Source organism: Acomys russatus, chromosome 21 (assembly GCF_903995435.1).
Source record: "Acomys russatus chromosome 21, mAcoRus1.1, whole genome shotgun sequence".
NCBI classification, from domain to species: Eukaryota; Metazoa; Chordata; class Mammalia; order Rodentia; family Muridae; genus Acomys; species Acomys russatus.
This window is the reverse complement of record NC_067157.1, coordinates 7357615-7382013: the sequence shown is the minus strand read 5'-3', so window position 1 is coordinate 7382013 and position 24399 is coordinate 7357615. Positions and strand designations below refer to the sequence as shown.

Sequence of the window (24399 nt, the reverse complement as noted above, 5' to 3'; positions counted from 1 at the left end):
CAAAAGAATGTCTCTATGCAAATTTTTTAGTGTTCCTAAATACCAAGTTGCTATACCTTGGGAAAGGCCCAATGAGGATGATTTTGTGTTGTGGTCCCCACCCGCCTGAGTTTCATACCAAAGAAATACACTGGGTTTTTTTGTTTGTTTTGCTTTTTTTTTTTTTTTTTTTTTTTTTTAAGATTTATTTATTTATTATTACAGACACAGTGCTCTGCCAAACATGTACACCTGCCGGCCAGAAGAGGGCATCAGATCACATTATAGATGGTTGTGAGCCACCATGTGGTTGCTGGGAATTGAACTCAGGACCTCTAGAAGAGCAGACAGTGCTCTTAACCTCTGAGCCATCTCTCCAGCCCTTGTTTTGCTTTTTTGAGACAGGGTTTCTCTGTGTAGTCTTGGCTGTTGTCCTGGACTCACTCTGTAGACCAGGCTGGCCTTGAACTCAGAGATCTGCCTGCTTCTGCTTCCCAGAGTGCTGGGATTACAGGCATGTGCCATCACGCCTGGATTTTAAACAGGAGTCTGATTTTTTTTTTTTTTTAATAAGTAAACGACTTTTTCAACATCGAAAGAGTTCTGCAGACAAATCTTAACAGAAAGCTATGTCTCATATACAACGAATCACAATGAATAATAAAACTGCGGTGGGGAGGGAAATAATTTAAATTTTTCAAACAGTATTTCCAACTTAACACATCTATAGAAAAGCAAAGGTGAATCATTTCTCAGTAATGTTCATGTTATCTTTGCAGCGATCTCAGAGAGACGAAATCAGTCAATCCAAGTAACTGACGCTACTTCCTGTGAAAAGAGGATGTCTTTGAAGGAGAAAAGGCTTTCTAATCCTACTCCACTCAACAGATGCTTGGTGTCATCTGCTCTGACTCACGGCTCTAATGATCCACTCGCAGCTTGAGTGACGCACCATATTGTCAGAACATTCCAAGTTGTTTGCATACCCGTGACATCACATTTCCTAAGTGGGTCCTGCCTGGCCTGCCTGCTTCATGGACAGAAAGTCAGTCCACTTACTCATTCAGCAAACACTGACCGCCGTCGGCCACACGCCAGAAACTAGACGGCGTGAAGACTGAAAAGATGGGAGAATACAGAATCCCTGTCCTTGAGGTTAGTAGACAGAGGAGCGTCACAAGTGACTACGTGTCGTGCCACACTGTGGATGGGAGGTGACCTATCCAAAGTGACGCCGTCAGTCAAGGGCCAGAGCATGGGCAAGCACAAGGCTCTGCACGTTGTGACCTGCCCTCCATGTTCTGGTAAAACACACAGAAACTGTCTGGACCACAACTGATTCAGGTTTTACTATGGGAGGGATCAATTTAAACTACAGTGTGTCTGCAGTTATCCCCGAGGAGATGAAAAACCACCCAGGAGATATGGGACTCTATAGGACTTAAAGTGGTCAGGAAAAGTTAAGTAGCTTACCCCTGGCCATTTGAATGCAGAAACTGGATCCCAGTCTCTCTCAGAAAATAAGCCCCTTCCCAACACCTCGCCTCCCCCCCGCCCCCACTCCACAGCAGTTTTGCAGACATCAGCATCCTCGCTGTGAGGTGAGGAGTTTGGAGACCTGGTTCTCTCTGTGGGTCTGACGTTAACTTTGAGGAGTGCCTAAGGGGAGGTCCCTCAACTTTCATAAGACTTGTTTTTATTTGGGAGGGAGGGAGCTGGCCAGGGGCCCTGTGCTGAGCCTCAGAGGCCACAGGGCACAGTTTATCTGCAGTGTCACCCCTGCACACACATCTCAGGTTAGCTTGTGGCTGGGGACAATGGCACCTAGAACAGGAAGCCCAGCCCCTAGCCATGGGTGCCTCTTCGTAAGGTAAGTCACAAACACCAGAACTTGAAAACAAAAACAACAATTAAAGAACACAGGGAACACACACACACACACACACACACACACACACACACAAATGTGTGTTCCACTTCTCTGTGGAATTAAGTAAGCACAGGACAGCTGTCAGCCTGCCTGATTCACTTAGCTGGAAGCACAGAGGGACATGCACTGAGACTTGAGAGGAAAGCATTGGTGCATGGCCCGGCCCAGCTGAATGTGCAGGACCTGCTTATAGTTGGGGCTCTGATGAGCAAACATTCCTCAGTGGCCTTACTCAAAAGGTTTGGTCCATGTGAGGCATCGCTGCTGTGTTTGAAGGTGGACAGCAGGAGAGAGAGAGAGGAGTGGGTCACCCAGAAGCCCCTAGCCTGGTGGAGTAATCACTGAGAGTTAACCAAGAGGACAAACATCCTTCTTGGGAAGAGTGAAGGGGCAAAAAAATTCAAAACAAGAACACTTGTTTTTATTTATTGAATTACATTCTCACTGTAGGCTGGCCTAGAACTTGCCATGTAGACTAGGCTGGCTTTGAACTCACAGAGATCCCTGTGCCTGTGCCTCCTTGAGTGCTGAGATTAAAGGTACTAGGGGCTGCCACATGGAGCTTCTTTCCCCCTAAACTCTAGAGGTAGTTTTGCTTTTACTGTTAGATGTTAAAAAGTTATCCCAACTTCCACTGCTCAGGCAGGGGCACGGTGCATCATGGGAACATAAGCAGCTGTGTGAAGGGATTTTTCTTGACTTTGCTTCAGAACTAGAATGTGGTTCCTCAAAAGCTTAGTTGGTGTCGTGATCATCCTTCCCACTGTTTCACAGCTCATCATCACAGGGGACTTAACATCATATGACAGTGTGCCTCTAGGGAGACAGAACAGGACTTTCAAAAGCTTTGTTCTGTCTGGGCATGTTGGCATACATTGATAACACCCCACAAATATCCTACCCCCAGTTTTCATACTTACCCCACCCACTGCACTTGGGAGGGTTTTGAAGGAAAAGGATTGAGTTCAAGGCTAGCCCGGGCCATATAGCAAGACTGTATCTCAAACAATAAAAGCAAAACAAAAAGTTTCTTCCAACTTTGGATTTTGTAAAATAAAAGAGCAAAGTAAAGCTGGGCATGGTGGCACATGGCTTTAATTCTAGCACCCAAGAGGCAGAGGCGGGCTGATATCTGTGAGTTTAAGGTCAGCCTGGTCTTCATAGAGTTCCTGGCCAGCCAGGACTATACAGTGAGACCCTACCTCAAAATAAGTAAATAGATTAATAAATGCAACAAAAAAAAAATTTAGGTTGCTTATTTACCAGTAAAAATAAAGTCATAAAATAAGACCATTTTCTTTGAAACTATTAAAAAATGAGTAGGCTAGTCATCCTCGCTTAAGTGTCACATCCCGCAAGGCCTAGCACAGTACCGTCTCTTCACAGTACCGTCTCCGCACAGTACCATCTCCGCACAGTACCATCTCCTCACAGTACCGTGTCTCCTCACAGTACCGTGTCTCCTCACAGTACCGTGTCTCCTCACAGTACCGTCTCCTCACAGTACCGTCTCTGTACAGTACCGTCTCCTCACAGTACCGTGTCTCCTCACAGTACCGTCTCCTCACAGTACCGTCTCCTCACAGTACCGTCTCCTCACAGTACCGTCTCCTCAGAGTACCGTCTCCTCACAGTACCGTCTCCTCACAGTACCGTCTCCTCACAGTACCGTGTCTCCTCACAGTACCGTGTCTCCTCACAGTACCGTCTCCTCACAGTACCGTCTCCGCACAGAACCGTCTCCTCACAGTACCGTGTCTCCTCACAGTACCGTCTCCTCACAGTACCATCTCCTCACAGTACCGTCTCCTCACAGTACCGTCTCCGCACAGTACCGTCTCCGCACAGTACCGTCTCCTCACAGTACCGTCTCCTCCAGTCTTGTGTGCCGACAGACTAGAATCTCCTCTCTCCGTTGAGCATTCTCAGTGTCTAATCTCTACCTCTCGCAGCAGGCGTTGTGGTCAACATAAAGGCTGCATCTGATCTCAGGATGTAACACAGCTCAATGCAGCCCTCCTACACCCAACAAACAGAGGAGGAAGTTGTGTGTGTGTGTGTGTGTGTGTGTAATACCACTGGTCCTCCCTTCTACTTCCCCCAATACCAAACCTCAATTGCTACAACAAGGGGGGGGGGGGAAGCCTCTGCCAGGAAATATAACTAAAAATGACTGAAAATAGAAACATGAAAAGGCCCAACTTCCTATTAGAGGAAACTGATGTCAAAGAAGCAGAGTGGGTGAGAGGAAAGCAAACAGGCCCTGTGCTAACTTAACCTACATCAGCATCTACCCAGCATCCTCCAGCTTCCTCTGCAGTGTCGATGCCTGACCGGCCTGTGACTGATGAACAAGGGAACCTGGTCAATGTCAAAACATATGCCTGCTTCTCCCAGACTGAGTGGCCTACTGTCATTTTTTTTTTTTTCCCCAGACTTAATCAGCTGTAAAGACAATCTGAAACACCACAGAGCTACCACAACATTTTCAGTGGCTTCTGCCAGGTATTCAGATGGCTTTTGTTCCCCTGACAACATATGTTCAGTTGGCTTTTGGTTGTTTGGCTGTCTACCAAAAGCCAACTATGATCATAAAATGTTAGGGCTACCTGGCCTCGGTGGAAGAGGATGCGCTCAGGCCTGATGTGAACTGATGTGTCGGAGTGGGTTGGGGGAGGGGGGATGGACAACTCCTTTTTCTGAGAAGGGGGAAGGAAGATAAGGGGAAGAGAGGAGGAGGAGGGTGGGACCAGGCACGCCCGGGGGGGGGGGGGTGTCCAATCAGAAATGTAAAGTGAAAAAAAAAAATGTTAGGGCTACTGATGTCATTCTACCAAGATGTGCCACAAGCAACAACCTACCCAAAGGTGTAGTGACTAACAACAGGAGTGTGGCCTACTGTAGACATGCGTCAGACTCGCCAGGCTCTTGAAGAGGCCTCAAGAAAAGCGTTAAGGTTCAGGCTAGACTGATACAAGTAGGCTAACACCAACCACTTTGGATAGAACCGACACCAACTTCTTCATATGTCCTTTTGATAGCATTATCACTTAGAAGAGACCAGAAGGGTCAATATCAGATCACAGAGAACACTTCCCTACAATAGAAACCCAGCAACTCTCCTTCTGATGCTCCTGGGAGCCACACACTCCAACCACACCCTATGGGACTGACCCTAGGCCTGGGCACGTCACACTAGCACAGCCACCGCTCTAGTTCAGGCGTGCCACCATGATCCACACCAAGGGACTCCAAGCCAAACCTGGAGCCTGAGCACGAAGCGAACCGGGAGAACAAGAACCAAACATGGCTGAAGGCCACCAGGTATAGAGGGCCCGCCTACGGGAAAGCCACAGAAGCAAGCCCAGGTGAGACAAGGTCTTGTGACAGCGGTTTACTCGATCGCTAACATCCAGTCATGCTTGCAGCAAAATGCTTCTGATTGATTGGTCTTGTCATTGCTATTGTGCTCAGACAGGATCCAACTGTGTAACCCAGGCTGGCCTTGAGGTGCTAAGAATAAAGGCCTGGGCCACCGTGCCAGGCCTGAAACAAAATCTTCTCTAGGGCTTTTTATTTTTATAGGCAATAAGTTCTGTTTTTATCACTTAGGCTGGTAAGCTGAACCAGTCACTTCTACCTCAGAGTCATGTCAGGGTAAAGACTTGCATTGGTGTTGGTGAAAGCACCGAGCAACATAGCCCAGCACTTGGGAAGCTCAGGTAGGCAGATCCCAAGGTCAGGCGAGTTGCGCCACACAACCAGACTATCTCAACATCAAAACTCTAGAGAGTTTGACAATTATGTCAAAATACTGGTGAAGAAAGGCTAGCAGGGATGCAACTATAAGAAAGCCTAATGGGACTTGGTCCCAACCTCAAGGTCAATGCCAGCCAGCTTATTCTATTTATTTGCTTCCCATACTAAAGAAACTCACAATCTTCCCACTTAGGAAAGGGTCTGCATATTTCTACCACGACACCCAAAAGCCCAAAAGCCCAAAAGCCTGCTCCAAGTGGGGGGAAAAAAGATTACATCAGCATATTTTTAAAACAGCTATGAAAGTAGCACAGCCATAAATACCAGGCGACTGAATTCATGTTTACCTGCCAGATATTTACTGAGGACAGACCCTGTGTGACAGAAATCCGAGTGAAACCCAGACTTAAGGTCTTGATTGAATTACTTCACTTACACGCCACTCAGGACATTGATTGATTGCGTTTTCACTCCATATCCGGTCTCCTTTAAGTTAGCAACAATTCCTAAGACATCAATACTGGAGCCTTTGGAGCCAAAGTTCTTTTCACTGTACATTATCATGTGAGCATTTGAAAAATCCTATTAAAAAAAAGGAAAGATTCAAATTCAAAGGGTAGACATTTATCTTCAAAAACAAAAACCAAACCAAACCAAGCCACAAACTAGCCATCGGCTTCTCTTTAACTTACACTTAATATAGGTCGTAAAGACTGAAGGTCTTCACTGTAGCCTCCCCAGTCTTTCCAGTCTCTGTACTCTCCCTCTTCCAGCAAATACTGATGTCCTGTGAAGCCACACTTCTCATAGGCAACCCAACTGCAGGAGAGAGAACGCGGGCGACAGTTCAACATTTACAACGTTTTTCGTGTATAAAATTAGATGGGAATTTGTGAAACTCCCTACATTTAGAAAGGACGGTGTGTAAATTTGTGTGGTTTTGCTAGAATTCTTTAGTATTTAAGAGAATTTGTTCAGAAAAGGCCACGAAACATGTCAGAGTTCTATAGAGGTGTGTAGTTGTGTGTGTGCACATGTGTGTATGTGTGTATGTGTGTGCGTGCATGTGCTTGCATTTGGGTATGTGCGTGTGTATGTTTAGTAAGGATTAAAATGAGGGGATGGAGAGATGGCTCGGCAGTTAAGAGCACTTGTTTCTCTTGCAAAGGACCCAGGCCAGGTTCCCAGCACCCACATAACAGCTAACAACTGTAACTACAGTTCCAGAGGATCTGACACCATCTTTTAGACTCCTCAGACACGGCACACATGTGATGCACAGACATACATGCAAGTGAAACACTCATACACATAAAATAAAGATAAATAAATTAAAAGAGAACTGAAATAAAATCAACAAGTAAAATGACAAACTTTCTTTGAGTAAGTAGTAAAAATGTAAATATAAAAGCCAGCTTTAGCTTATATTTATACAATAAATGTGCAAGATCTATAAAATTCAAAAAGAGCGTAACAATTAGAACGGAAATAAATTAATAGTTCATTAGGTTAGAACATGATATTTTAAAAACCAGCCTGAACCTGTACGGCCACTTGTGTGCGTGTCGTTTGCATCAGACCCCGCCCCCACAGCAGCGCTCCAGCTAGCTTCTTTAGTCCAGTCCAAGTGGACAGAGGAGAAGGTGAACACTGGCGAAAGTCACCAGACCCTGTGGGGGCGGGGTGGGCGGGGGAAGCTTGTCCTGCACATATGACACCCTGGGGGTTCAATCCTCGAGATCCCCTCCTTCCCACAAACACCACTATTCTATAATGTTGTCTTGGTAGGAAAAGAGGGCACATTTAGTGTTTCGTCAAGGAAAAGAGAGAAAGCCTTACCAGTTGCCCTTCTACTTACACGCCTCTTAGAACTTTCATAGACCCCACCGATGTAAACGGCAAACAGTCACCTCCAGTTGCTTCTTCTGTCTCACCTCCCTCTGTGATAAAACTACACATTTCTGCCTCTAGTTCCATGCACCTTCCTTCAAAGGAAGGCTTTTCATAAATAACCACCTGCAATAGAAATGAGATATGCCAATAATTTGGGAGTAGTTAAATTGCTAAACATTGAAGCCAGTGGTGGGAGTGGTGGCGCACACCTGTAATCCCAGTACTTGGGGAGGCAGAGGCAGGTGGTTGAGGCCAGCCTGGTCTACAAGTCCAGAATAGCCAAGGCTACACTTAAACCCTGTCTTGAAAAACCAAAATAAAAAACAAAACAAAAACAAACAACAACAAAAACCCCAACATCAAATCTGTCATTCAATAGCACTTACTTGGGCTAGGGGTGTGGCTCTGTGGGAGAGCTTTGGTCCAGCACATGTGAGACCCTGGCTTCCAGCTCTTACAAGACATAGCCAGGGGAAATAAAATAAAATAAATAAAACAAAACAAGCTGGGCATGGTGGCGCAGCCTGCAATCCCAGGGCTCAGGAGGGTAAGGAAGAAAGATCCCAAGTCCCAGCCACGGGACATAATAAACAATGCTGAGTCATCAAAAACAGGGCCAGCAAGATGGCTGACTTCAAGCTCCCCAGACCCACAGGGTGGAAGGAGAAGGCCAACTCTAGGTCATCTTTTGACCTTCATACGTTCCCACTGCACATGTGCCAACATGCCAACACACACACACACACACAAAACCCTAACCAAACAAACAAATGTTGTAATAATAATAATAATAATAATAATAACAACAACAACAACAGCACTAAATCCTGGAATAAAAATTCAAAATTTCTAATCATATATAAAAACTAACTACAAAACAGCACCCACTGATACAGTTAGAGAAAACTCATTTGGCTCTCCATCCTTCCACCCAGTGTGGAACACTCCGAAGGCAAAGTTGAAAAGACGCTAAAGAGCCAGGAGTCTACAGTTGATTTGAAAAGCTGAAAAGCTTTCTTCCGTTGCTAGCAATGGGCTCTGCGACTAGCAAACACAGCCGGGAATGGTAAAGCTAACATAACAGTGAGCCTTGGAGGCCCTGCTAGGATAACGGTACAGGTGCCGGTGCTGTGAGCCTCTCCCCGCCTGTGAAGCTAGCGAGCTTCCTCTGGCTAAGGTTAAGTGGGAGTCGCATTAGCGTCATATACTTGAAGATCATAGAACAATCTCTCCTTCTTCCCTACTCCCTCATTTCTGATAATGCCCCCCCTTCCCTCTTCCCTCCTTCATTCCCTCACTCACTCCCCCCTCTTTCTTACCTTGGGATCTGTAGGGAATTCAACTTTGCGGCCACCCTAAAATGAAAAAACAGCATAGTAAGAACCCTGGTTTCCACTGAGAGTGCTTAGTATTATCACAGGAGTTGGAGCACACAGTGTGACCACTCTCTGGTTTGTTTTAATTTTCAAGATGCCAAGAGTATCAAATGGAAATAAAGACGCGAGACCCCCTGCAGCAGAGACTCTGTGTGCGCTCGAAGTGATGCAGACCTAGTGTGTGCTTCTGTTCTGCTTTTGTTTGGTTGGTTGGTTGTTGGCTGGTTTGTGTACTGGGGAATCAAACGTAGGGCCTTGTAGCGCCAGGGCAAGCGTTCCATCACTGAGCTGCATACATCTCAGCTCCTTGGTTTATTTTGCTTTGTATTGTTTTGGAACTGGGAAAATTCCCGATACAATTTTAATTTGTATTCCAAGACAGGCTCTCACTCACCATGAAGATCAGGCTAGCCTCAAACTTGGGATCCTCCTGCCTCAACCTCCTAAGATTCATATTTCTTGTGTCTCTTGCTAAATAGCGCTAAGCTTTGACACAACTAGGCTAACAGTCCCACCTTCTGCACTGGGTAACCCTGCAGGCTGGCCCTGCAGCAGGCCACAGGCTTGGCTGGCAGCTCCACCACTCCCTCTGCCTTCATCCCCAGTAAACTCACCCTTTGTATTTCCTGCCTGATCCCTGGAGACATCTGACTTTGCAACCAACAGGCTACAAAAATGTTAAAGTTCACACAGCAGGAAATAATAAGATCAACTATTAAGTAACACTTGAAACCTCTCAAAGGATGGTATTGTTACACTTTTGTAATACAACCTTTTATTTTAAAAAGATTTTTAAAAAAACCGTCTAAGTTTAAAAAAGCAAAAACAAAACCCTAAAATCAGAGAAGAGAGTGTTGCCTAAAAATAGTAAACAGGGGTTGGAGAGGTGGCTCAGCCATTAAAGGCTAGGCTCAAAACCATAAAAAATAGCAAACAGGCTAAGTCAGTAGTGGGTTAAGCTGGGACAAGTCCCATCAATGTGCCTTTATGAGCTTAAAAAACTGCAGCCAAAGATCTTCAGATGACCCAAATACACTAAAATCCTAAAGAAATAGGCAAATTCACCCAGTAAGCCAGATGTTATACAACCAAGGAGCGCTCTCTTAAAAAGTAGTCTTTGGGGTGCTCAGTAAACCTCAGAGTTTCAAAACCATCAAATTGCTTTTTAAGCTTGGGACAATTCTTTCATGCATTCCCCAAAATTAATAAAATTGGGCTCTTTGAAAGTGGATTTAACTATTAAAAAAAAAGAAAAAAGAAAAAAAAGCCTCAGGTCATCTGCACTGAAATCTACAGATATTCAAATAAAATGTTTCCAAGTTTCTAATTGGTCTCAGCCTGGCTCTGAAGCCATCTGCAATGAGCAGGTTTTTTTTTTTTTTTACTCTCTGGCGTTGCTTTTGGTGAACACCTACCATCAGGAAGCACCCACCAGAGTCTAGTGTGGCAGCGTCATCCGCCCTAAGCCTGCATTCCAGAGACCAAGGCAAACACGGCGGCAGGGAAGAGAGCACAGGTTCTGTGTAAGGAGGCTAAGTACTTGACCACTCGCCACGGCTCGCCTTCTGTCCCACTCAGCCCAGCCTCTGGGCACTAGCACTGGGCTGGTCCTCAGCACACCTTGCCCAGCTCTGTGCCAGCCCTGGCCCCCACACGCATTCTCTACCAGCTCCAGCGACGACATCCCTGCTCTTGTTTGAGATTCAGCCTGGCTTATCAGATAGTTTTCCTAACAATGCACCTGTCCTGCCTCTTGCCCCACCAACTGGAGTTTTAGTCACCATCGCTCCCATTTTCCATAAATATGTCTTCACTTACTAGGCTCTTAGGCACAGACATCTACTCTGTGAGGAAGAAGATGCCCTCAGCACAAAGGACATAGTCTTGTCCCCCTTCTTAGCTGTAAAATTGAGGAGTCACTGCTTCCATTATTTCTATCCATCTCCCTGTTACAGACACACGCAAAGCAATAAAAGCTTGGGCGCACATCTTTAATCCCAGCATTTGGGAGGCAGAGGCAGGCGAATAGCTGTGAGTTTGAGGCCAGCATGGTCTACAAAGCGAGTCCAGGACATCCAGGACTACACAGAGAGATCCTGTCTCAAAAAACAAACAAACAAAAAAACAAAAAACAAAAAGCAATAAAAGCCAGTTTTCATTGTTCGAAGCCCCTTCGGGACAGCAGCTTCGATGTCAGGTTTACCATTTTCAGGGGTCGCATGGATCCGATGTACGCTTCTTCCGTGTCCCAGAAAGATAGGTCAGGGTATTCGCCCGGCTCCAGGATGAAGGGGACGCCTTGAAATCCAGGCTCTTCGTAGATCAGCCACCTAAACAGCCGCCACGGAAACAAAGAAGCAGGAACTCATGGTTTGTTTCTGTTCCGCCTGCCTGGCACAAAGGACCCCCTCTGACAGGAGAGGGCAAGAACAGAGGAGAGTGTCGTCACATGGGCATGGCTGCATCTAGGTGTGGTGGCCCCCGGCGAAGCCAGCTGTGTGGTGGGCGGTCTCCCAGGTCTACGAGTTCCTCTTGGCTGGCTTAGCCACTTACTTTAAGCCACATGATGACCGTTTTTATATGTGAATATCTCTGCTACCTAGTTAGAGACCCCAAGTTAGGTCATCTGAAGCCTTGTCTTAAGTTGATATTTCATTTGTAAATTAAGACGTACAGTGTTCTACTTAAGCATTTCTCCTGGTGTCAAAAATTTGTAGCAACTGACTCCTTCTGAAAGCTACAAGGAATGCCACTTAGAACTTAGCTAATCCTCACAGCAGAGCTGCGGGGAGGGGGAGGGAATGCTCTGCTCCCTAATTTACAGGTGAGGTTAAGTCACTTACTCCAAGACAGGGCTGCTGGAAACTGACCCCCCTCTCCCTGCGATCCTCTCACAGCAGTTTTTCCCCCATTGCAGGGAGTGTACCAAACACAATCTGCTCTTCTCAGTCCAGGAGCATCTTCACTCTGAGCACCGCTCAGGACACACATCTGTCCCCCGGAGCCTGAAGGTCCAAGGGCTGCCTGTGCCCAGGTGGCAACTGAGTGCTTGGTTCTGATCATAAAGACACTGCAGTACCACATGCTCGTATGAGGCTTATCAGCTGTCACTTCTGCTTTGGTCGGGGAATGGCGGCCACACCCTCTCCCGAGCTAGGGAACCATGAAAGCATGCCCACTGGACCTAAGTGCAGAGCTCTGGGGAAGTGCAGCTACTGGATAAGTGATTTGCATAGCTCAGAAGCCAGCTCCTCCCACTGTCCCTGGTCCGTGATCTCCAACTCACCTAGGTGATAGCTCCATTAGCCTGTCTGAACCACCTGGCTGGGGTACTCTACCACTCATGCTATGTTCCCAGATGTTGTGGTGAAAAGGGGGCGCTCTAATGGAAACCCTTCACAGCAAAGCAGAGGCTGAGGACAGGGTTGCTTTCCTCTTGTTTCCGATTTTATTGAAAGTTTGCGTTAAGGATGCCCCTGGACTGCCTTTTGACTAATTACCCAGAGATTTGCCACCCAGTTCCTACTAAAGATCTGTCAACAGGCACACAAAAGACAAGGAAGTCCTGTGACCCATAAGTGGAGACACCAATGTCAATCAACAGTGTGCTAAGGCAAGATCACAGTTCAAAGGGGAAAGGGGACATAGGGGGAGGGGAGTGACTAGAAGGAAGCCTGGGTGACAGGCTCCTGGCATGCCAGGGTGTCCTATGTCTAGCTTACAAAATACGCTCAGCTTATAGAGTCAGGATTTCTTGGGTGTCTTTCTGTGTAGAGGTTACACTTCAGAACAAGGTAGCTAAGGAGCGAAGAAGCCTGCCTTTTAAACACCCTGCAATACAGAAGGCAGCAGGCTGAGGGCTTCACTCTAACTTCTTATATCTAAACCATGCCAGTCAGGAAGGCACTTCCGTCCCTGGAGTCCAAGGCTGGCTCAGGCAGGCTACACATGGGCTTCGCGCTCTGGCCAACGCTGTTGGCTCTGACCCCCTCACAAGGGGATGGCTGTGACTTCTCATAAACAGTGCGAGTGGCTTGTGTAGTAACCCTGAGATTTATTTACTTTCGTGTACGTGGGTGGTATGTCTGCATGTCTGTCTGTCAGAGGATACCAGATCCCCTGGAATTGGAGCTACAGATAGTTGAAGGTGCCATGTGGGTGCTGGGAATGGGTCCCGGGTCCTCTGGAAGAGCAGCCTGTGTGCTTATCTGCTGAGCCATCTTTCCAGCCCCAAAATGATGTTTTCAAAGTAGCCTCCTCTTGAGGGCTCTCTTTCTTTGGGCTGAGTTGTAATGGATCTGTTTGTCTGATACTAAAATTTCACTTTGCTTGAAGCATGTGGATTAGTCACAGCATCTACAGGAGGTGGGGACACCGCTGGGAGGCAGCACAGACAAACCAGTGAATCTGCAAGGCTGTGTCCTGAGAATCACCCCTCAATGAGCCAGTGCTAGGGACCTTCTAAATAACTGGGACAGTCATTTGTGTATGCCAGGTGCACTTGGGGATCACAAAACTAACAAAGAGCTTCAGGAAAGTGGGAAATTTTCTTTAGGAATGCCATTTTCATTTCTAAAGAAACTTTTCTCCTTTTCTATTGTACTAAGGTAGTAAGCTTTGCTCATTAAAAACTATGGTTTGTAGTCACGTGAGCTGTACTGATAAGAAGCATGTGCTTATATTTTTTTTAACAAACATGAATGTCCATGAACATATACATAAGGATCATACATGATGAATGTTCACGAATGTATATGAATAAGAAACATACAAAAGAAACATAAATAAATACTGAACAATGGCCACTGGTCTGTATATTAAAATACGTGCTATCATTCCTTTAGAAATACCTTTAGTTTTATAAGGAAAAAAAATCAGTCTTATCATGTGTGTTTGTTCTTAGAACAAGTAACTCATAAATTGAACACCTAGCAGGGAAAACAAAACTGAGCATGCCCAGCTGGGAGATGTGTATGGAAATTCACTGAAGATTAAATGCTATTCAAAACTTCTAAATGACTTCGCAAAGGAGAGATGTGGGATGCCCCATGTAACTAGGCAAGCAAACTTGATGTCATCAGTAGGCAGGTGACCAGTTTGTCACATGGTGACACAGCATAAATGCATGCCAACCTTTCACAAGAAGTACCCTTGCCAAAACTGTCAAACCTAAATCTAATTATACCTTTATACCTGACCCTTTGTACAAACAACATTTAGATAATAAGAGGACCACCAGAAAATAAACACCCAGAAAAACCTATGCTGTAAGACACCTGGCTGGAAGTTCTGAAAAGCCTGGCATGTCCTGCACCTAAGGCTCACGGGTCATTGCAGAAGACAGGGCAGAAAGACTGTTAGAGCTAGAGGGACAGGAAGTGCGCTGTGAGATGGTGTCATCTGGAAATATCAGAGAAACTACACCTGTGAGGGCTCATCGACGCAGCTGCCTAAACATGACCTAAACCACCACCACAGACACGCCAGCATGTAAGGGGAAGGCTCCTGAGGCCTCTGTCCTGGACAGAGAACCCCAAACAAGTAAGGGATGCCAAGACCGGGAGAAAGTCTTCCCCGCAGAGGAGCCCCCAAATTGGTTATTCAGTGCCAAATGGTGAGCCCTGAAAACAGAAAACATACACATAAAGTAACACTGGACAAAGTTGTGTCTGTCTGTCTGTCTGTCTGTCTGTCTATCAATCTGTGTGTGTGTGTGTGTGTGTGTGTGTGTGTGTGTGTGTGCGTGTGTTTATGTACATGTGTGTGAACAATTAAAGAGGCCATACATTTAGAAGAAGGCGGGAGGTACAGGGGTTGGAGGGAGGAAAGGGAAGGAGAAAAAATGATGTAATCATCTAATTTTTTTAAACTATAAAAAAGAAAAGAGACAGGCAGATCCCTGGACCTCACCAACCAGTCAGTCTAGATGACAGCTACAGGCATATGCACGAACAGGCAAGCACTTTGGCACACACAGGTGCATGCACTACAGAGACACAGAAATCTGGCCTGAGCAGCAAAGAGACTTCCAGAGGCAGAAAAAGAAACAGAGTTAAAGAAGGGAGTCTCGCTGAGACTCCTCGGGTTGGAGAGGAGACGGTGTCTGTCAGAAAAGTGTCCAGGGTTAACCTGGAACTCACTACTATGCTGCCTTAGCCTACCAAGTGCTGCCACGACAGGCAAGTACCGCCACGCCTGGCTCTGGATCCTGACTGGACCAAAACAAAACCCATAAAAGACATTCTGGAGGCAACTGGGAAAATGTGGGCATTATAAAATTCTGGGGTATTATGTTATCATAGGACACAGTGCTAATTTTCTCAGGTTTAATGAGAGTTATTATTATTACAAGGAGGTTCAGGCTGAGTCTCTAGAACAAAGGAGCAAAATATCTTCAGTGTACAGGCAACTGATGGCAAAAGGTAACAAACAGGAAGCTGGACAAAGTGGCTCACCCCTCTGATCCCAGTGCTAGGGAGGCAGAGGCAGGAGGATATCTGAGTTCAGCTTGGTCTACAGAGTGAGTTCCAGGACATCCAGGGCCACACAGAGACACCCTGTCTCAAACAAACAAGCACACAAACACACACAACAAGCATGGGAAACGCTAACGATCACTGCCATAGTGTGTAGACCATAGCACAGTATACAGTACAGGCAAACCCATGGGTATGAATAGTCACAGGCAGAGTGAGGGAATGGGACCAGGACAAGTGACAGGGTTCTGCAACAGAGATGGCAGTGGCTTAGGTCACCAGGTGGGTGGTAAGTTTACTAGGGTTTTTGTCATTTTTAGGCTCCCAAACTCACATATAGATATATATTCTTCTGTAGACATCAACTATTTTATAGTTTAAAAAAATGATAAAAGCACATTTGGCTAGTGAAAAAAATTTCTTTATTTGAAAACATCAAACTCTCCAACTAACAACCCTGGTCCAGACAAAGTGGCTTAAATGATTTGTTCCCTATGAAGTTCCAAGATCCTTTGTTCTTATGAAAATACATCCTAGAACTATGCGAGCTGGCCTTTGCCTCAAAGAGGATGGGGGGGGGGGGGGGGTTAAGCTAGCCAACTGCTAAATCAAAGGTTTAGAAACCATTCATAGTCAACAGAATTTGAAAGGCACATTTAGTTAAGAATTACTCATTTCCTCAAGAATGAATCTGAGAAGGCCAGTGACAGCCTCACACACGTGCAGAGGAACTTAATCTAGGGTGCACAGGCCCAAGCTTGTGCTTCTAATGGGATCTAGGACAGCCTCCACCCCGTCCAGGACTTCTCTGCTCACACCCTCAGAGGCTGGGACACCACCAGCAGCAAAATGACCCGAGAGCTTATTACCAGTTAAATCCTCCCAACCTAGTCAGGTTTGGCGGCGGCTCTGTAATCCCACACAGGGAGGAAAGGGGTGGATGGAGAAAGTAGCCAGATACACACATCCTCTCAGCTTACTCAGGTTTCCTTGGGGATCTGTAAAAGCATTAACATCCTGAGCTCAGCCACTGAGCTCAGGGAGCTGGGCTTTCAATAGACATGGGAGGCAGCTTCTACGAGGTCACTGGCACTGAAGTGCACAGCCACAGGCTGTGCTTATAAAGCCATTTTCTCCCAGTCTCTCAACATAAACCTGCCTAAGGCACATAGCATCTTTTCCCTCAACCTATCCACTGGTCTTTGGGACCTCATGTGGTACCTAATTTAAAGTCTTCTCAATGGTCATTTTCCCTTTTAAAACTGGCTTTCATCTATCTGCTCTGCACGCAGACTCTCTTCTCCTGGCTTTGGTACTGGGGACTAACCTCCAGGCCATCCGCATTCTAGGCACGGGCTCTAACCCTGACTTACACTCGCAGGCCTTTCAATACCATCTCTAGGTGCAGGACTCACTCCCAGCCTACCTGCAACCTTTCCCTGCAATCCAGGCTCACACTCCCAGTTACCCTCCTGCCCTCCCGGGTTTACTCACAGTGGATCTCAGATTTAACCTGTCTCCCCCCCACCCCCATCCCCACCAAGAAACTTCTGAATTCCCCTCTTCGTCTCACACTGTTCCTATAGGCCTCCATCTCAGAACAGGCCAGGGTTCAGAGCCCTGCACCTAAGTAAAGTTTACCAACAAATGCTGCCAGCTCTGCCTTTAAAATGTATCTCAATTCCCGCCAGCACTAGCACAGCATCTAAGCCACCGTCATCTCTTGCCTGTATGACTGCACCTGCCTCCCAACTGTTTTCCTGTGCTCCACACTCCCTTCTGGACAGTCTATCTCTACACAGCAGCCAGTTATCCTAAATCCTGCCCTAGTGAGCGGCCTTTGCCTGTCGGCAAGCCAGCACCATGCTTTCCTTGCCACTGTCTCACTCACGGAAAAGGGGGTGGTGTGGCTTGGATGCTCCCCTCAAAACGCCATGTTGGAAATGTAACCTCCACCGGGAGTTACTAAGAGAGGGTATCCGACAGGACCTCCAAGAGGTAATTCAGTCGTCAGTTCAGTCCTGGGGCCTCTTTCCTCATGAAAGGAGTCAGCCATTCATGGACTAAGGCGTGTTTCCTGATCAGCTCCATTACCCACAGCCAGGCTGCTGCCTCTTGTGTGCGCCCCTCCTCCCACATGATGATGCCCTGTGTGGACTTCACAGTCCCCGTTGCCAGGTCGGCCCGTCATTCACCCCATGCCGCTCAGCCCCTACAGCTGTGAGCTAACAACCTGCTTTCCTCCTTAGTTCTCAGCATGCAATATTTAGCAAAGCCACGGAAAACAGACTAAGACAGAGGGCTGGTTTTGTTCTAGGAATTTATTTAGACAAATAAAAGAACAAACAGCGATAAAGGTGGTAGCTAACCTACATCTTACTCTCTCTCTCTCCTATGGAGCCCTACATAGAATACCGTCCTCTACTTGAAGGCTGTGTCACAGGAGGCTGTGACAAGAAGCGCTCTACCTAATGAGTCAGACCATTCCACCCCTCAGGAAGCCAAAGGCTCCTCCTCCAGTCACTGGCTGCTTCCAGCAGGATGCCAATGGAACGCCAGAAAACAGCCTGTAATAGCTTTCATTTCTTCAAAGATGGTGCTACCCACGCCAAGTCAAAGCCCACAGTCATAACTTCATCCTCCAGGCACCTAGATGCTTCCAATTGACGATTTCTGGGGACTGGACATCAGGAATTTGTGATCTGCAGGTTCCTCATTCCTCCAGTCTGCACAACCAAACCATTCTCCCATGATGACAACAATGGCAAACTAAGTCTCACAGTGGCCAACAGAATGCCAAAGACATGACTAAGGAACACTTTCCCATCGGTTCGGAGATATCCTAGACCACTTTGTAAGACACACGATGAAACCCTTGGCTGCACATCCCATTTGTAAAAACTTGCCAGTGCTTTCGGAATATGTACGTAGTTACAAATTATATCCATTATCGTTGAACTAATTATGCATTTCAGAAAACTCACACAGAAGTAAACTGTTAAAAAGGGGAAGAGATTTGGGTGGCAAGATGGCTCAGTGGGGTGAAAGTGCAGATACCAAGCCTGATGATCTAAGGTCGGTACTCAGGGCCCATATGTTGGAGAGAGAGGAGCACTTCCTGAAAGTTGCCCTCAAACTTCCACACGTACTCCATAGCACACACATGCCATGTACATGCACACACATGTCTATATACATACACCATAAATAAATAATGATAATAACTGTTCCAAAGAAAGAGAGCTTATATAGAATATCAAGCAACTTCAATGGGTTTTTTCCCCCCCGCATTTCAGCAGATTCCTTCCATGTGTCTGGGGCTTTGAGGCCTACTTTAGACCCCACATCCTCTGTCCTGTGCCTCGACTTTTTAGCCTTGTTTCCGCTATCTCAGAGAGCCCTGTATCCTTCAAAATATTCCTAATATTCCTACAGTTTCCTAGGGCCAACCCAACAGTATCCTCTAACAATGGCATCCAAGGAAGTGTTCGGCTCGAGCCCATCCCACTTGAAATCCTGAATTACATCCTTGGAATTATCATGACTGTATAATCCTCTACTCAGCTTTGAACGGCTAGCTTTCTCTGTGACCAGGGGGAAAGCCCTGTGTTAAAAAATGTGTTTCCCTTGGGTCGGATATAACTTATTGGTAAAGTCCTTGCCTAACATGCCAAAAACGACCGGGCACAGGGCATTAGGGGTGGAGGGATAGGGGGAAGGATAAGCTGGGGTGATGGTTCATCGGGTAAAGCATTGTGGGTAAAGTATAACCATGGGGGCTGAACTTTGGACCACCATACTGAGCGCATGCATCCTCTCTAGTATTCCTAACACATCCTTGTGAGAACGCATTTGAGACAGCAGACTTACGTGCCCCAGTGCACTTTGATGGAACAGGTCTTCTGCATCACACCGAAGCCTTGCATTTCCTCAGTATCATCAAAGTAGGAGTTCAGTAGTCCTAACCCTTCTGGCTCAGTAAACAAGTCAATTTGACTAATTCTGTAATCCTGAAAAACAAAAAACAAACAAACGGAAAAAAAACCCCCACACACATCTATATATATTCAGTCCGCATACAGTAAACACACCGGGTGTTAAACTTGTTGCGAGTTCATTATTCTTTCACTTGCAACTGACTTAAAATGTTATTTTAAAAAACTTCCTGTGGTTGTGTGTGTGTGTGCCCATGCATGCCTTGTCCTGGTGGAGGGCAGAGGAGGGCATCAGGTCACCTGGAGCTGGAGGTACAAACAGTTGTGCTCACACAGCGTATTTAGAAGATAAAGAGGGGCAGGAGAGAGAATTCAGGGGCTAAGAGCACTTGCTACTTTTGCAGAGGACTAGAGTTCGGTTCCTAGCACCCGCAGTGGGCTTCTGGAAGCCACCAGCGGCTCCAGCCGCAGAGGATCTGACGCCCTCCCCTGATGGATTCCACAGGCTTCCACACTCATGTGCACATAGCCCCCTATACACAACTGAAAATACAATCTTAAAAAGCTGAAAGGAAAAACTCAAGATATAACCTTAAGGCTCACTGTAATTGCAAATGGCAGATAGATGATGGCGATTCATTTACGGACTCCATGAGAAAGACTAACTCATCCTTTCGATGAAGGGTCGGGTACAGGTGAGCCGCAAAGCAAGCAGTAACATGGAAAGCTTTTGCTGCTGCAGCACACAGGATATAGATCCCTGTGCTTCGCCCCTCTGACTCACCCTTCTGCACACACCTAAAGCTTTGCCCCAGTCAGTGTGCACCAGCTGCAGTCACTGGCAGCAGTTACTCATAGGAGGGTCTCTTGGAGAATGACCTAACCCTAACCTTCCACTTTTCTCTCCTGCAATCTATAGCATCTTCCTCTATAAAGTTGTTATTTAATCTTTCATTTGTAAGGCACCAGAAATTATATGTTTACCAAGAAAGATGTTGACAATATCTTCTTCCTTAAAAAATAAGCAGGAAGCCGGGTGTGGTGGCGCACGCTTTTAATCCCAGCACTCGGAAGGCAGAGGCAAGTGGATCAGGGCTGTGAGTTCAGGACTAGCCTGGTCTATAAAGTGAGTGTAGGACAACCATGGCTACACAGAGAAACCCTATCTCGAAAAACCAAAAACCAAAAAAAAAAAAAAAAAGGGCAGGAAACTCTCCCCCACCTCTGTGAATTGACCTCAAATATCTCAGATAACCTGGGGCTCTGCTGCTGTTTAGAGGAAAGTGTTATTTGGGCTCATAGGCTCAAGGGTCATTGCTTTGGAACTAAGGTGAACCTGGATAGCATGGCAGCATGTGTGAATAGTGCAGTGTCACCTAATGGCAGCCAGGGTGCAAAAGGGGAGAGAGAGAGGGGGGGGGAGGGGGGGAGGGGAGAGGGAGAGGAAGAGGGAGGGAGAGGAGGGAGAGGGAGGGGGAGAGAGAGAGAAATACTATTTTTAAATCCTCATAAAATCCGAGCTGAGCTATCAACCAAACTATTTCTAGACTGTCTTCCTAAAGTAAAATATCTTTAGGCACCTAAGGAAAGTAGACTTTCATGCAGCAATAAAATACTAAGCAAGGGACTGGAGATATGGTTCAGCAGTTTCCGAGTTGGTTTGTGGTATACAAATATATACATTATAGAACACATATCCATAGAGTACCGAGCTTATTTCATAAAATGAAGATTCTCTTAAAGTAAAATTAGCCCTGCCATTCATCTCCATGTGCTGAATGAAGTCCACATTCCCCAGAACCTACCTGGACCACGTGTCTGATGGATCCAATTACTACTGATTTATCAGACTCTGCTTCTTCATCCAAAATCTCCTCCTCCGTGCCCCAGAGCCCAGAGAGTTCCAGCTCACCTTCTTCTAGAGCGAGGGAGTGCCCTTCAAAATTGGCTTTCTCATACAAAATCCAACTGACAGGAAACACAGAAAAGTCACAGTGGGGCAGGCGTGATTGCCTAATTCTGGCTAATACATGGTGTACATCAGTAACTAGGAAAGGCATAAGCTCTCCCTCCTGAGACCAGCCTCACAGGGTCTTATTAAGCCTCAGATAATTCAAAAACTTTACAGGCACTTAAGAGAATTCTGAGTTATCACTGTGACAGAGCACCCAAGTTCCTAGAACTGACAGTGCAGACTGACAGGTGACCATATGTGCTCTCTGGATGAACTTTCCCCTTCCATGTACATTCCCACATATTTCTCTTAGAGGTATTATAATGTATACATTGTGGGTCTCCTCCTCCCTCCTGGAGGGGGTTGAGGGAGCTGTCTGCCACCAGCCCATGAGGGCAGCAGGAGCAGAGAGCAGGGGTGCAGGGCTTGGGGACCTTAAGCAGGATGGAATGACATCAGGGCCAGCTGCAGGGAGGCTGATCAACCTTATTCCAGGGGTGAGGGGAATATATCGGAAAAGAGAAGCAGCCAGGAGGCAGTCTGATAGGTGCTCACAGTGTACTTCATTTGCATAAAACCGCACTGGTCCTATGGCCCATGCAGGGGCACAATTACCTAATTATCATATGGGTAGGGGTGGGGTGGGGTGGGTATGGGGTGTGGGGAGCATTCTGCAGGGAACTGTGTCAGAGGCTACTTCTATGATAAGGCAGACATCTAGCTCAGGGACGTCCTCCAAATAAGGACAGACAGGGAATAGGTGTCCTCTGTCTTGCGCCAGGCTCAGAGAGCTATCCTGTCATGGAGGCTGCAACCTTCAGCAGCGGGTCCCTTCAGCAGTACATCACAGTTAAATTAATAGCTACGCTGATACAAAGAACTATATGTATGTTAACAAAGAGTGCTTTTGAAAGGTTCTCCCCAGCAACCACACAGCATCAAGGAAAGCATCACAGTGAATGGGGAGGCCTTACACCTTTAAGAAGCCGTAAGAGCTGCTAAAGGAGGACTGGAGAGATGGCTCAGTGGTTATGAGCGAGCACTGCTTTTGAAAAGGACCCGAGTTCGATTCCTGGCACATCATTGTGACACCACCGCCCGCTATGTCCAGTTCCAGGGGGGTCTGATGCCTCTCGTCTCCATGGGCACCTGCACTCACGTGCACGTACCATCTCTAACTCCCACACATACATCTAACTGAAAAATAAACTGTTAAAACAAAAGTTTGCAAAAGAGACAGCAGCTGTCCTACAACAAACGAAACGGTCCCTGCAAAGTTTGTTTTTTAGCATAATTTCCAGTCTGCCAATTTGATAATGAAAGTACATTTTCTTTTTCTAACGAATACGATCAGTATTTTAAAAATATATTAAGATACTAAAAGCCCTGTTAGAAAAGACATTGCATAATTTGCCAGATGGAGATTTAAAAGAAACACGACTACTTCTTAGGTCCTAACTGGGACTGGTGCATAGAGCTGTCATTCCAGCTACTCCAGACGCTGAGGCAGAAGAATCACAGGTGGCGCCACCTGAGGCTCCACACTGAGTCCCAGGCCAGGCTGGTCACCTGGCAGGATGATGTCTGAGGAAGTACGGAGGCAGCTGAGGTACAGCTCAAAGGTCAAGGGCTTGCCTCCTGTAAGCCGTGTGAGGGCAACCCCCAAGTGACTCATCCATGTTTAGTGCTTGCCCTCTCGACCTCAGCCCAGTGTGTACACACACCGTGAAGACAAACAAGACACTCTGATTTGCTTCCAGTTATTTTTCTTTACTCAACTTCCTGTGCATCTCTGAGAGACAACTCAACCAACAAAAACAAAAAACCATAGTAACTGCCAAAGTATTTACACCCTCACTAATGTCTTAATCAAAACTACCTTTTGTCAAAAAATTAGAAAGTAAACTGCATTTTAGGTTACTCTTTCACTGAACTGTCAGAAACTTATTTCTCTTTCCCTATAAATTTGTTTGGTTTATTTATTTTTTAATTATTGCCAGGGTGTGGTGGTAGACGCCTTTAACCCCAACATTGGGAGGCAAATACCGGTCTGTGAGATCTATCCATTAAAGCCAGGCTGGTCTACAAGGTGAGATCTTGTCTCCATTTTTAAAATGTATTTGTTTGTGTGCTCCTGTGCACATGAGCCATGGCATTTGGGTGGAGGGCAGAGGGCAACTTGTGGGAGGGAGCCAGCCCTCTCCCAGTACTGCATGTGCCCTATGAATGGAACTCAGCTCACCAAGCCTGGTGGCAAGCACCTCCACCCGCTGACCAGCTTGCCAGCTCTGTGGTGTGCACCAGAGATTGGCTGGCCTGGGACTCACAGTAACTGGCCTTTAGCTTCTCCAGTGCTGGGATCATAAGCATGAGCCACCACGCCTAGGTTTGCTTATAGGCTTGTTTTTTTTTTTTTTTTTTTTTTTAACAAGTCCTATCTGACCTATAAGCAGAACAAATGTAATATTTGACATGTTTGGGTTTTTGTGCTGTGTTTGGCCTGCATGCATTGTCTGGGTACCGTGTGCCTGCAGCACCTGCAGAGGTCAGAGGAAGATGTTGGAGCTTGTGAAACCGCAGTTACACACAGAGGGTGTTGAGCCACCATGTGGGTGCTGGAAATCAAACCCAGGTCCTCTAGACGAGCTGAACGTGCTCCTCACTGCTGAGCCTTCACTCCAGCTCCCAAATGCAACTCTTACCAACCTCATTAGGCACTCATGAGTCAAAATCATATCTTGGGCCTCAACTGTATCCAAAGCGATGTGATGTGGAGACTCATGGGAAAAGGAAGTTTGTTCTACTGTATTTTTCTGATTTGCCTATCATGAATGTGTATCACTTTTAATAATCAAAACCATGTGTGTTAGACACGTGTTTCCTATCTTACCATCAACAGTGTCTTATGTCATTTATGCTGATAAAAGATATTCATAAACAAGCAGTGAGGTCCAAAAAGTAATCGAGAAACAAACACCCCTGTAGGCTTCACCGTAGTGCACTCTAACATTGCAGTTCACTCCAACACCCCTGTAAGCTGCACCTGCAGTGCATGCTAACAACACCTCTGTAAGCTGCACCTGCAGTACATGCTAAC

General features: G+C 46.4%; 1 protein-coding gene across 2 annotated transcripts in view; it reads right to left on the bottom strand.

Annotated features, from left to right (window-relative positions):
* The window catches only part of Crybg1 (crystallin beta-gamma domain containing 1), a 112795-nt gene that overhangs the window by 16281 nt on the left and 72115 nt on the right, over positions 1–24399 (bottom strand). For both annotated transcript variants that reach the window (XM_051164619.1, XM_051164618.1), the window contains exons 6-12: positions 21154–21316; positions 19284–19423; positions 11141–11267; positions 8881–8916; positions 7527–7684; positions 6361–6487; positions 6105–6250 (exon numbers count right to left, since the gene is read on the bottom strand). In XM_051164619.1, the coding sequence (XP_051020576.1) occupies positions 6105–6250; positions 6361–6487; positions 7527–7684; positions 8881–8916; positions 11141–11267; positions 19284–19423; positions 21154–21316 (897 nt within the window). The remainder of the gene's footprint in view (positions 1–6104; positions 6251–6360; positions 6488–7526; positions 7685–8880; positions 8917–11140; positions 11268–19283; positions 19424–21153; positions 21317–24399) is intronic.